This window comes from Cucumis sativus, chromosome 3 (genome assembly GCF_000004075.3).
Source record: "Cucumis sativus cultivar 9930 chromosome 3, Cucumber_9930_V3, whole genome shotgun sequence".
In the NCBI taxonomy this organism is placed as follows: Eukaryota; Viridiplantae; Streptophyta; class Magnoliopsida; order Cucurbitales; family Cucurbitaceae; genus Cucumis; species Cucumis sativus.
In genome coordinates, this window is record NC_026657.2 from 15,245,709 (window position 1) to 15,258,440 (window position 12,732).

The following is a 12,732-nucleotide window of genomic DNA, read 5'->3' on the forward strand; positions in this document are numbered from 1 at the left end:
CAAAAAAAATTGAACATTAGAGGGATGGCTTTTAATTTATGGAAAAGATACAATTGGAGAATTATTTATAACCCCATGCTCCATACCAACATAAACTTATGCTATGGCTCTTGAATTCAAATAGAGGCAAAAAGTATGTCCATTATTAACATTTTTTTTCTTCTATATTTCTAATCAATTTAAAAGTTTTGTTTTCTTTTCTTTTAAATTGTAGCAAAATTTTATAATCTTGGAAAAAGAAGTTTTTGAATTTTATCGATTTTCACCGTTGGACTCATAATCATATGAGAAAATCCTAGAGACCAATTGCGCGCTTTTCTTTAAAGAGAAAAGTGAGTATTTAATTGTTTAATTTGATTTCTATGAAAACATTTCCTTGGAGTCTACGACTCCACTCTTTCGCTAAAATTATATGTATAATTACTTCCAATATCAACATAGTACATAATGCATAATACATATACATCATGTGACATTTTCAAGGTTATAATTCAGCTTGATTTATATAGTACGAGTATGCAATCCAACAAATTATTCAAGACAATCGAGTGAGAGTAAAACATCATAAAACTAGTCATACTCACGTAAAATTCCATAAAATAACTAAAAATAAAAAAAATTATAACTAACCTATTTATAAAAAATTATCTATGCTTAAACTATTTTTTTCAAGTGAAATACTAGATTTATCTCCCCTTTTAAAACATACAACATTGAATGTTTCAATGTTATTGATAAGATTAGTATAATAAATGGGGAAGCAATGGAAGGTCACTCTCACTTATTTATTCTTTCAATTTTGAAGTTAATATTGTCACTGTGGATTGTTTACATCTTTGTTCATATTTTGTTTTTGCACATAAAGAAAGATAATCAAAACAAAAAGAATGTAAGCGTTTAAAAGTAATTTTCTTAAATAGGAGGGATTGCCCAATGTAAGTGATCCTTTAGTATTAAGATACAAGATCGTTCCATGAATGATAGCTTGGATAAAACAAAATCATCACCTACATTCCTTTAGATGATATTTTATAAGTTGCGGATTCTAAGTACATTTTGTTTTACAAATAATAAAGAGAGATCAAATGTATGAGCAAAACAAAAACAAGCCAACAAAGGCAACAATTCTAAGTACATTTTGATTTTATTTTACAACTCCAAATTTACTTAAAAAAGATTAAACAAAGTCAAAACAAAAAAAGAGAAAAAGGGAAGAAAATATGGCAGGCTGCCATTAATTTGATCCGAAGAGGAAAAAGAAAAAATTGCTAGAGGTTGATGATGGTTTGGTAAGGAATTTCAGTGTAATCAATTTCATCAGTCGACTCCATAGCCATATCCCCCAACTTCACCAAACTCCCAGTCGCCAAGATTGCTTTCGGATTAATATCATGCATCGATCTCAAATACAAGCTCCGAATCGCACCAATCGCCGCATCGAACAACGCCGTCCTTTCTTTCTTCTTGCAATTCACTATTGAATTCGACCCCAAAAGACAGTGTCCTAACACTCTTAAAATCGGCTGAAGAATCTCCCACGGCAACGGAATTCTCCCAATTCCATCCTCCTCCTCCTCCTCCTCCGCCTCCTCTACCACCGCCGCCGTCGCTTCCTCTTTTTTTACTCCTCGATTGTTAACATCACCGGCCCAAATCCGGCAAAACTCGCAGAACTCTATCTTGGAAGTTTCTGGAATCTTATCGATTTTCGTGTAGTAGAGTTCGAGTGCGACGCCGACGATTCGGGCCCTCTTGGTGGAGCGGACCATGCCGTGGGGCTCCAACGATGGGGAGATTACGGCGAGGTTGAGAGCTGTGGCGTTGTTTTTGTGAGGGAATATGGATTCGTGGTAAATACTAGGGTGAGTTAAATCAGGGATGTTGACGGAGAGGGGTTGGCTCGCGCGGCGGTTGGTTTCGTGGGCGTAGAGGGAGAGGAGGACGGCTTCGAAGCCGGCGAGGGATTTACGGCGGGACACCACGCGGGAGAGGTAAGCGCTGAGGAGGACAGGAAGGAAGCGGAGGACGACGAGTTTGAGGTCGGGGTTACTGGATTGGAAAGTATCGTAGAGCCAACGGCAGAGGTTGTCGTCGCCGGCGCCGGAGGTGGGGCGGCGGAGGAGGGCAGTAATTTGGGCGATTGTTTCGAGGTCGTTGAGGAGAGCGAGGGCAGGGTTGGGAGCGGAAGAGAGAGATGAGGGGATGGTATTTGGTAGAATGGGTTTTAGGGATTCGATGGCCGTTTGTGCGATTGTGGTTAAGGATGACGATTGTGAGATGTCGAATCTCACCACTGGGCCGCTTCCGCTTGCTCTGCTGCTGGTTTTGGTGACGGGTGCTTCGACGGCCGCGATGGTGGGAGTGGTTTCTTCGGCTTCAGCGGGGGCTGCAATTTCTTCGATGGCAGTTTCTGGTTCTTTATTCTCGGCGGTTTCTTCTGCAGGGGTTGGTTCTACGGCGGCGGAGTCGTCGTCGGAGGAGGAAGAGGAGGACATTATTGGAAATTAATTAGGGATTTTTTAAAATAAAAAATAAGTAATAAAATGGAAAATTGATATTTTTTTTTGTTTTTTTTTTCTTTTTTTCTTTTGGGAAAATGGGTTTTGAAAATGGAAGGTAAAATGAGAAGGAAAGTGTAGAGAGAAAAGAAAGGAGGAGAAATAGGATCGAGCTTTACAACGTGGAGACCTTCCCCTTCATATTCACCATCTCTTGAAACTTTCCATCCACTACTTGCCAACTACATGTAACCGTCGTTTTTTTTTTTTTTTTTTTTTTCAAGTTAAGCTATACGTTTGATTCAATTGTATGATAAGATTCAAAGTTAAGCTATACTTTGGACCTCAAGTTGAATTGGTAAAATAAATCCACCCATCATCATTTGGTTCATCATTTGGTTCATCATCAATAGCTTAAATTGGCTTGTTATTAAATACACTAATCTCATTTCGTATAATTACATTTTTTTTTCTTTTACAAAATGTCATAAAAAAAGGTTCTACGTTGACCCATTTTTTAAAACTTTATTGCACTTTTTTGTCATGTGAAATATTATATTTTTCTCCAATTTTGAACCTTTTTCCTCTTTCATTATCTTTTTCAACTTGCGATAGTCTCTCTTTTTCAATATCTGTATGAGCTTTTTGCCACTATTTCATTGGTTGTTTGTACACATATTCCAACATTCTCTTGTTCTGAAAACGTGTGTTTAGTTGTCCAACGTTTTTAAATGATAACCCAACTTTTATCAATCTCCCAACCTTTATCAAATGATTTTCCAATTTTTATTAAAAAATCTTCCAAATCGCCCATCATTTATTAAAAGATCTCTCCGATAACGATCTCCTAGTTTTTACTAAACGATCTTTCATGATATTCTAACTTTTGTTAAGAGATCTCCCGACTTTTATTAGGAGATTTTCCATCTTTTATTAAAAGATGTCTTGAGTTGTAAGAGTTCTCCAAGCTTTTAAACGATCTTTAACTTTTATTAAATGATCTCATCTCTCATCTTTTAAGAGATCTCTCAAGTTTTATAAGAGATCTCATCATTCAGTTTTTAAAAGATCTCTTAGGTTCTAAAAGATTTCTCAACTTTTATTAAATGGTGTCAATCTCTCAGCTTTTATTAAATGATCTCTAAGCTTTATGAAGCCTCACGCTTTTATTAAAAGATTTTTCAACTTTTATCAAAATATCGCCCATCTTCTATTATTATGAACACGATCTTGAAAGAAAAATACTTCTTAAAAACTTACCTTCTCTTCATTTTTTTTGGAATTTGGTCTATACCCAAAGACAAAATGTAATGAACGAAGATGAAATAATCGACTAAAAGTGAATAACTAAGAGTGACATTCCTTTCAATGTTTGATGAGAATGTTGATGTTGCATTAGAAGAAAAAAGTTAGGTTGAGATGGAACGATTGAGAAGAGATTTTAAAATTGATGGTAAATAAGGTATTTTGCATGAAAAAAAGGTCAATAACAATAAAGTTTTTAGAAATTAGTCATAGAAAAGTTTTTGGGTTTAGGTCATTTTGTGAAATTGCCTCAATTACTCGTCTCTTATAATAATTACTAACTCAACTCTACATGCCAGGTTAGAGGTGTAAATGAGTTGGGTGAGGGTCGAGTTAGGAAGATTTTTTAAACCAAATCGAATTTTTGGATTGATTAAATCGAGAACCCAAATAATCACATAAGATCTTCAACACAACCCAACCTTTCAAATTCGAACCCAAATATTCATATAAGATCTTCAGCACGACCCAACCCTTCAAATTCGGTTTGAGTGGGGTTGGGTTGTCAGATTTTTTTTTTTATTATTATTAACTTCAAATATTTAAATTTGTTTACAACACATATTAATTACTAAAAAATTTCATAAAACTCAAAAGTTAAATATTAAAATCCAACCTATCTTTTACAAATTTCACAACAACATATAACATTTATAAGATGATATATATATATATTTTAACAATATTATAAGTTCGAGTTGGATTGAGTTAACTCAAATTTTATAAAATGTAACACAAACTCAATCCAACCAGAAAAAAATCTAAAATATTCAACCCAACACAACATTTATAATTTGGATTAGGTAGTTGTTGTTTGAGTTGTCGGTTATTTGAATATCCTAGGTTGGTTACAAATTGAATATAAATGTAACATCCAAAAAATTAAGAATTTATTTTTAGGAAAATCATATTGGATTTAGTTAATTGTATTGAAATTATTGAGTGTTATTTTAGATATTTGTTGAAGATTAGATGTTTAGTGGAAATTAAAGTTAATTAATATTTATTGGAAGGATACTTAATTAATTATATTATTGGAAACTTTGGGGAGATTATTGGTTAAATTATATATGTATATATATAATTAAATAAGTTATGGACATTTATATTATTGATCTCTAAGGAAAAATATTTTTGAGAGAGAGAAATAATTATATTGTGGAAAATATAATTATTTTGAAAGATAAAGGTATTTTTTTTTAGGAAGGGTCAAAAGTTTGGTTTGATGGGTATTTTACAAAGGGAGAGAAGATTGATGTGATTTTGTAAAAGAATATAAGAAGTAAAAAAAAGAGAAAAGAGGATGGGAAAGGAAATTATTTTAAGGAAAATTAATAATAATAATGTTTATTATTATTAATATGATCATTATATTTAAGTCTTTCTCGTTACCTGTGCACATTCTATTCAAACTTCTTCTCCCTCGTTGTGACCTAGCCGCCACTCAACTTATCCCCGGTGAACATTCGATCGTCCGACACTACCAAACGCGCCAAAGTCCATCGTTTCGTGTTCAAGCGAAGTTCCGCTGTGGTTATCGCGTGCCAGCCGAAGCCTCTCCACCGAGCCGTGACGTCCGCGCGAGCCGCGTTCTTCACCCGAGCTGAGCCGTGACATCCGCGTAGCCCAGCCACGTCTTTCGTCGGAGATCGTCTCTTTGTTGCAAGCCGCGTGTCTTCCTTCTTCCTCACCGAGCCGAGAGCAAGCCGATCTTCCTACTCCAGCCGCGTGTGAGTTCCTCAAGCCGTTCTGAGCCGATTCTTATTCTTAGCCAAGTCGTGAGCCTTCTTTGACTCCTTTTCAGCCATGTTTTAGGTTCTTTTGGTAAGGTTTTGTTTGGGTCTAGATATACCCATCAATTAATGATTATTAGTTTTAAATAAATTTACAATATGTTTAAGTTGGGTTATTTTCTTTACTAGAAGGTTGAGTAATTTCCTCTAAGATTGGAATTTGTGAATCTCTACTTGAGGTTGATTGGGTTGTACCATCCTTCTTGGTAAGTTGGAAACTTAAGCAATTAATTGTTTGATGTTGGTTATCAAACTATTAATTTAAAATCTTATTTATGTTCAAGACCCAAAAGAACTCCATGCAACTTTGGCCAAGTTAGAACAATGGAAGAGGTAGCTTATGGTACACTTGTTATGAATATTATTGATAATGTGTTGAGACAGGTAATTAAAGAAACCACTACTGCCTTTGCTACTTGGGAGAAATTGAAGGCACTCTATGAAAAGAAAGACCTACCAAATAAGATGTCCATATGGAGAAGCTAGGGGTGTAAAAATATGGGTTGAACCCTAACCCAGACTACTCCATCCATATTATAAGGGTTAGGCTGGGTTATGTTAAAATATGGATTGGGTTGAGTTAAAAAAATAGAATTTTTTCGGGTTGGGTTGGGTCTTGGATTGTGGGTGAATAATTCGGTTCAACCCAACCCAACCCGAATTAATAATATATATATAATAATAATAAAAGGAAATTAGATTAGGTTTTCTCCCACACAATTCACACGCTCTCCCTCTCACGCGATTCATGTGAAAATCTTCTCCTCACTTCTCACGCCATCACGTGATTCACCTCCGACTTTCCCTTGCGCACTGCAACATATCTGACGTCTCCTTTATCTCTGCTCCCTCTTGTTGGATCGGTATGGCAACCCTAGAGGGGGTGAATAGAGTTTAAATAAACTTTTTGACAAATAAAAAGTAAAGTCAACTAATTAGATACTTTTTAAATTTAAATAAAGAACTTTGTAAACTTTGTTAAATAACAAGATTGATAAAAATATATGAATGGAAGTATGCAATCAAACTCAACCAATAAGAGTATGTAACTAAAATTAAATTAAAAAATAATTAGAAAAGAGTTAGAGAAGAAGACACCGTAATTTTATAGTGGTTCGGTTAAACTCAACCTACATCCACTTTCGCAAGCACCTCTTGGGATTTTGATTGAAAATCTCTTTGGACTCTTTCCACGGATTTGAGCCGAACCGATTCTTGCTCCTTTTTCGGGTTCAAGAGTAAACTCGGTCCTTTCCACGGGTTAGGATCCAACCGTTACAATATGTTGAAGTTTTTAAATCACACAAAAGAAAAACTCTCTAAAAGAGTGAGTCTACAAATTTTAATCCTCACAATACAATAAGAAGCTCTCAAGAATAAGATGAAAAGAATAAAAATTGGAAGCTTTAGAGAGAATAACAATGTTGGCTTTTTGCACTTTTTGAAGATTGTAAAGATTTGAATGATCTTGTGTAAATGTGAAGTATTTAAAAATAGAGGAAAGATAAATTCAAAATCATTTGGGTCATTAGATATAAGTAAAAGAAAAATGAATTGTTGAGATTTAAACTTAATTAGCCGTTAGACACAATACAAATAATAATATAATAATATGTCTTTTCAAAATACTTTGTTTAAAAAGAAATCAATAAAACAACTTCACAATCTTTTAAAAAAACTAGCCGTTAGACACAAGAAAAAATAATAATATTAAAATCATTTTCTTTTTAAATTCATTTTCTTTATAAAAGCCAATAAAACATAACAAAAAGCAACATTTGTTACTCCTTCACTGCTCCAAGTGGCTTTCTCTAATTGGTTCAATTTGAATGCTTGGTCGTCACGTCACCATCTCGGGTATTTTTCTTGTTAACCTTCTTTTAGCAATATTTTCTTCATTTGAACTTCGATTTGGGTGATTCAAGAGGCGTTAGAATCATTTTTCCAAGCTCTACGATATGGTCTATTCAAATTAATAAAATTGTCAATAAAAAAAATCAGATTTGTTATCATCAAAACATAAATTAATTGAATAATTAAAATAAATAAATTTGAGATTAAGGGCCAAAAAGCCAACACCTCTCTCATCCTTCGTGTCCTTCGTCAGGCCGATCTCAGTTCCTTCGTCTCCTCCGATCTCAGATCTCCTTTGTCTCCTTCAACATCTCCTCCGTCTCTAACATCTCCGATCTCCTCCGTCCTAGTCAAGCATAAAAATAATCCATCTCTGATCTTAGATCTCTCCGTCTTCGATCTTAGATCTTTCTGTCTCCGATCTCTCCATCTCTGATCTCAGATCTCTCCGTTTTCGATCTCATATTTCTAAAAAAAAAAAGAACAATAACCCATCAACCCAACCCAACCCAACCCATATTTCACGGGTTGGGTTGGGTTGGAAACTTAATTCGGGTTGTCAACCTAAATAACACGAAAATATGGGTTGGATTGAGAATGTCTCTCAACCCAAACCAATCCAACCCAACCCGATTACACCCCTAGGAGAAGCTATTTTCATTTAAAATGAATCAGAACAAGAGTCTTGATGAAAATTTAGATGAGTTTAAGAAACTTTCTTAATCGAACTGGGGAGAAGTTGGAGGTAGAAAGTGAAGTTTCTATTCTCATTAATTCGATCCATGACACCTACAAAGAAGTGAAAACAACCCTGTAGTACGGTAGAGAGACAATCATAGTGAATTCAGTCATTACAACACTAAAAAGCAAGAAACTGGAATTGAGGACAGAAAACAAGATTTCAAATGCAGCAGAGTCGTTATTCTCGAAGGGAAAAAATTTCTTTAGAAAAAATAGAAACAAAAATAAAAAATCAAACAGAGATAAACCAGTACTGAAATGTTTCATATGTCACAAAGAAGGACATTTTAAAAGAAATTATGCTGACGGGGGAAAGAACTTCAAAAGAGATGAGAACAGAAGATATAGACCTTATGACAGAGAATACTTCAATCGAAATAGAAATTATCAAAGAGAAGATCGAAGAAGAGGAAGAGAACATGTGATTACGGGCCTATTGGTAATGAAGCTTTTGAATACATTGAGGTGTTAGCAGCCACCAATAAAAAGGCCATGAAAATTCAAACTGAGGAGGAAGACTGGGTCTTAGACTTAGGATGTACCTATCATATGACCTCTAAGAAAAAATGGTTTGTTGACTACAAATTACAAGATGAAGACTCAGTTTACGTGGGAAATAATCAAGATTGTGAGATTATTGGTGTAGGCTCAGTGTTGTTGAAGTCTTGTCACATTTTTATTATTAACAAACATTTTTATTCTTTTTCTTTATATGTATATATATTAAATATCTCAATCTTTAATTTTCAATTTTTCTTATTATATTAACCTTTTCTATTTTAATAATCCATTTAGTTATTTTACACTTAAATTGTGATTAAGTATAAAAGTAGGATTGTGTATGAAAATATTTGCAAAATACCAATGGATTGCAAACTCTTTGAAAAACTAGGACTGAAAACTCATTTCATTTTTATTTTTAAAAAATTGAGATAATTTTTTAATATCAGTGGAGAAAAATTCTCCATAGGATATTTCATTGAGTCATTAATGTTAAATGATATCCTATCTCCACCAAATTCTTTATATAAGATACCCTTATCGGCATCAATTATGACCTTTGTGGTTTTCATGAATGGCCTACCTAACAAGACATTAGGTGTTCTAGATGTGTATGTCTTTATGGTATCTAGGATGTAAAAATCAACGAGAAAAATAAGCTCTCCTACCTTAATAAGAACATCCTCAACTATGCCTAAGGGGCTAACATAGGACCTATATGCTAATTGGATGCTTACATTGGTCTTTTGCAAATTATTTAGCCATTGTTCTCTAAAAATATGCATAGGCATAACATATATCGATGCCCCTAGGTCTAACATCACATAGTTAATTAATTTTTCCTTCTTCCTCCCGCGTGCGTGTGACCAATGTTATGCTTAGGATTGTTTCGTGGACGTTAGTTGATTAAGGAGCTTCCCTAACTTTGAGGTAAGTGATTCTCTACTACTGGACTCACCCATCGATATATATATGTACGTATGGATGTAGACTTGGTGTTGAATGTATACTGTAAGTGACTGAAAACATATATATACATGAATTGACGTAGACTTGATGTTGAATGCATATTGTGATTGTCTGGAATTATATATATGTGTGTGTGTGTGTGGACGGAGACATGACGACAATTGTAGATTGTGTTGTATAAGATGTGGTCATGAACTTGTGATTGTTGATTTGATTGGGTGTAAGTTATACTAAAGTATGACTTTGTACTGGTGAACTGAGGGGTGTCAGATATATACTAGGCTAGATCTAGCTCACAGTTCAAGTCTTGTCAGCCGGTACATGGAAAACCCAAGCAACATCCATTGGGAGGCAACTATTTCAGATACCTAGTTGGAACTAAAAATAAGGGGCTGCTTTATAAACCTCCTAATGATTCTAAACTACAAGTAAGAGACTTTGTGGATGCTGATTTTGCTGGAGATCCTGATAAAAGAAAATCACTAACTGGCTTTGCCTTCACTTTGGGAGAAGATCTTATTAGTTGGAAATCAAATTTACAATTAGTAGTTGCCTTATCAACTACTGAAGCAGAGCTCATAGCTGTTTTTGAAGTTGTGAAGGAAGCTATGTGACTAAGAGGAATAGTCTCAAAACTAGTCTACAAACAAGAAGCTATAGAGCTAATGCGTGACAACCAGAGTGCAATTCACCTCATAAAGAATCAACAATTCCATGACAAAACTAAACATATTGATGTGAAATTACACTTTGTTCGGAACATCATTGAAAATGGAGTGGTGAAAATCCTAAAAAGTTAAAACTGTAGAGAATGTTGTTGTTTTCCTAACAAAAGCCCTACCGAGATCTAAGTTTGAACTAGGTTGAAATCTACTCAATGTGGTGGATTTAAATAGGGATGAGTAAATACCTTGCTTCATGAAGAATATAGTTCAAGATGGAGATTTGTTGATGAACTATCTTCTACAAGAGGGCTTCAATTTCTGCACTTGTTAAATAAACGAAACAAATTAGTTACGACTACTTTTATTAGAACATGAAATGATTTTGTTTCAACAAAATAACTAATAAAAGTCTTGTAACCTCAAAGAGAAAATATACCGAACAAATTCATGGAGATGTAGTATGAAAAATATGTTCATATCTGTCTCGAATCTACTTTCAAAATAAATGTTGAATAAAAGATTTTTACCTTTGAAGAGTAGATGTAGGCCATGTGTTGAACCATTATAAACTTCTTCTTGTTCACTTTTCTCGTCTCTTCATCCTCCTTAAGAAACCGCCTCTTGAAACCCTTTTTTCTTCTTCCTTACTCTCTTGGTGAACTATGCAAGAGAAAAAAAATACAAAAAAACAAAAGCGATGACATTGCAAAGATATTGAAAAGGTGAGAGAAAATTACACTTGTCACAAGGCTGCTTTTACGAAGACAGACAAACTTTTTGTTTATACTCTTTCCAAATGGCTAAATCAACATAAAAAAATTACTTATAATTCCTACGTCTTCTAATATTTTCAAATTCCAATAAGAAATTTTATTTTATGCTGAATATTTGATCTTATAAAAATCCTACTAGCCAACAATCCATTTTGATAGCTCATACAATTTGTGATTTCATGTAACTATTTCTTAAAAGCATTCAACTTTCAACTTTTTTATTTATATATAATATTTATTGTAAAACAATTAATATTTTCAAATACGAAAGCCATTCAAGAAACATTTTTTTAAATAAAAGAATATAACGCATCAAAAAAATATTTAAAATTGAAAAATTAATTAGAATATGAAAATTAGAAGAGTTGGATCTCACTTCAATGCATTTAAAATTGCATCAATATAAACAAACTTGTGCCCTCTTACTTAACATTCTTGATGACACTTTCTTTTTTCTGCTCGAACGTAAAATTATTGATTGTCGTGAGTGAAGTATATTGCCTTTTCCTAATAAAATATGTTAATTGATTATTAGATATATAGGAAGGGTGTGTTTGGTTGAGATTTTAAAATGTTTAATTTTATCGAAAAAAAACTATTTTGAAAAAAAGTTGAAGTATTTGGTAAATTAATATAATGCATTTTAAAACCAAATTTGACAAAATTTTCAATCTTATATGAAAATTACAAAACTGTCCTCCATGCTACCCTCTCCCCCGTCCTCCTCCCCATTTTTGACCCACCTGCAAAAATCTCTCCTCCAAAGTTCTCTTCTGCCGAAAACTCCAATCTTAGATATTTTTTGATTTCTATCGTTTTCAAACGACGTTTTAATTGAAACCCACTAATTTCTCATCCATCTCGATCATTACAAATCATGCTTTCTAGTTTTTTTTTTTTTTAATACAGTGATTTTTTAAGCCGTTTTCTTGATTTTTTTAGCAGCCGGTTTTCATTTTGGTTCATCGTCAAGCTCTAGTTTCTCGTCACTACACCTGGTGCTTTGTTCTCAGTGTTCTCGGTGATGAAGTAGTTACCTCTGTGTCCCAGCTGATTGGAGATTCTCAGCTTTGTGGTCCTGCAACTGAAATCAAATAGAAAAACTGATTAGTTTGTTAGAAGTTGTTAACTTCACCGTCTTATAATTACTGTGTTAAAAGCAATAATAAATAGCGTACTCTGTATGAGAAAAAGTGGGAAAGAAATGGTGAGGAAGAAAACTTATCTTCGAATTCTCTGTACTTGCTTGATTCCTGAAGAAAATGAATAAAAGCTGGATGGCTACTTCAATGTGGACGTAGGCTTTAATAAGCTGAACCAATATAATCTCATCGTGTTCTTCTGCGACTCTTTGATCGTCATAAATGTTTTCTTTCTAGCCCTAGAAATTAGAACGATGCTCAACAAAGAGTTTCATATCATTTCCTCTTTTATACTTCCTTTTTCGATTGCACGTCTCGGGCGGGGTAAGGTCGAGAAATAACTATTGTTGAAGCGAGTTAGTGTTTTTCCTTTTAACAATATATAATGTCATCATTTGAGAGAGAGCATTGTTCTTTCATGAATTTGCCATTATCAATGTCAGATTTTTAACCTACAAACTAAAGGGAGAAAGAATGAAAGACAAGACTGA

General features: G+C 33.9%; 1 protein-coding gene and 1 long non-coding RNA gene across 2 annotated transcripts; both read right to left on the bottom strand.

The window, feature by feature from the left end:
• Window positions 1-990: 990 nt before the first annotated feature.
• Window positions 991-2,886, bottom strand: LOC101210037. Its single transcript, XM_004146231.3, has one exon. It carries the CDS (start codon window positions 2,493-2,495, stop codon window positions 1,269-1,271), a length of 1,227 nt encoding a protein of 408 aa, XP_004146279.1. The 5' UTR covers window positions 2,496-2,886; the 3' UTR covers window positions 991-1,268.
• A 4,623-nt stretch (window positions 2,887-7,509) lies between these two features.
• LOC105434865 lies at window positions 7,510-11,350 on the bottom strand. Its single transcript, XR_004215108.1, has 4 exons — window positions 10,854-11,350; window positions 10,572-10,644; window positions 7,676-8,239; window positions 7,510-7,559 (listed from the first exon to the last, which is right to left on the bottom strand). It is a non-coding gene; the product is annotated as an uncharacterized LOC105434865 (long non-coding RNA).
• Window positions 11,351-12,732: the final 1,382 nt, after the last annotated feature.

Excerpts from the sequence above, each read along its gene's own strand:
- LOC101210037 (XM_004146231.3), bottom strand. The coding sequence starts at position 2,495 with ATGTCCTCCTCTTCCTCCTCCGACGACGACTCCGCCGCCGTAGAACCA.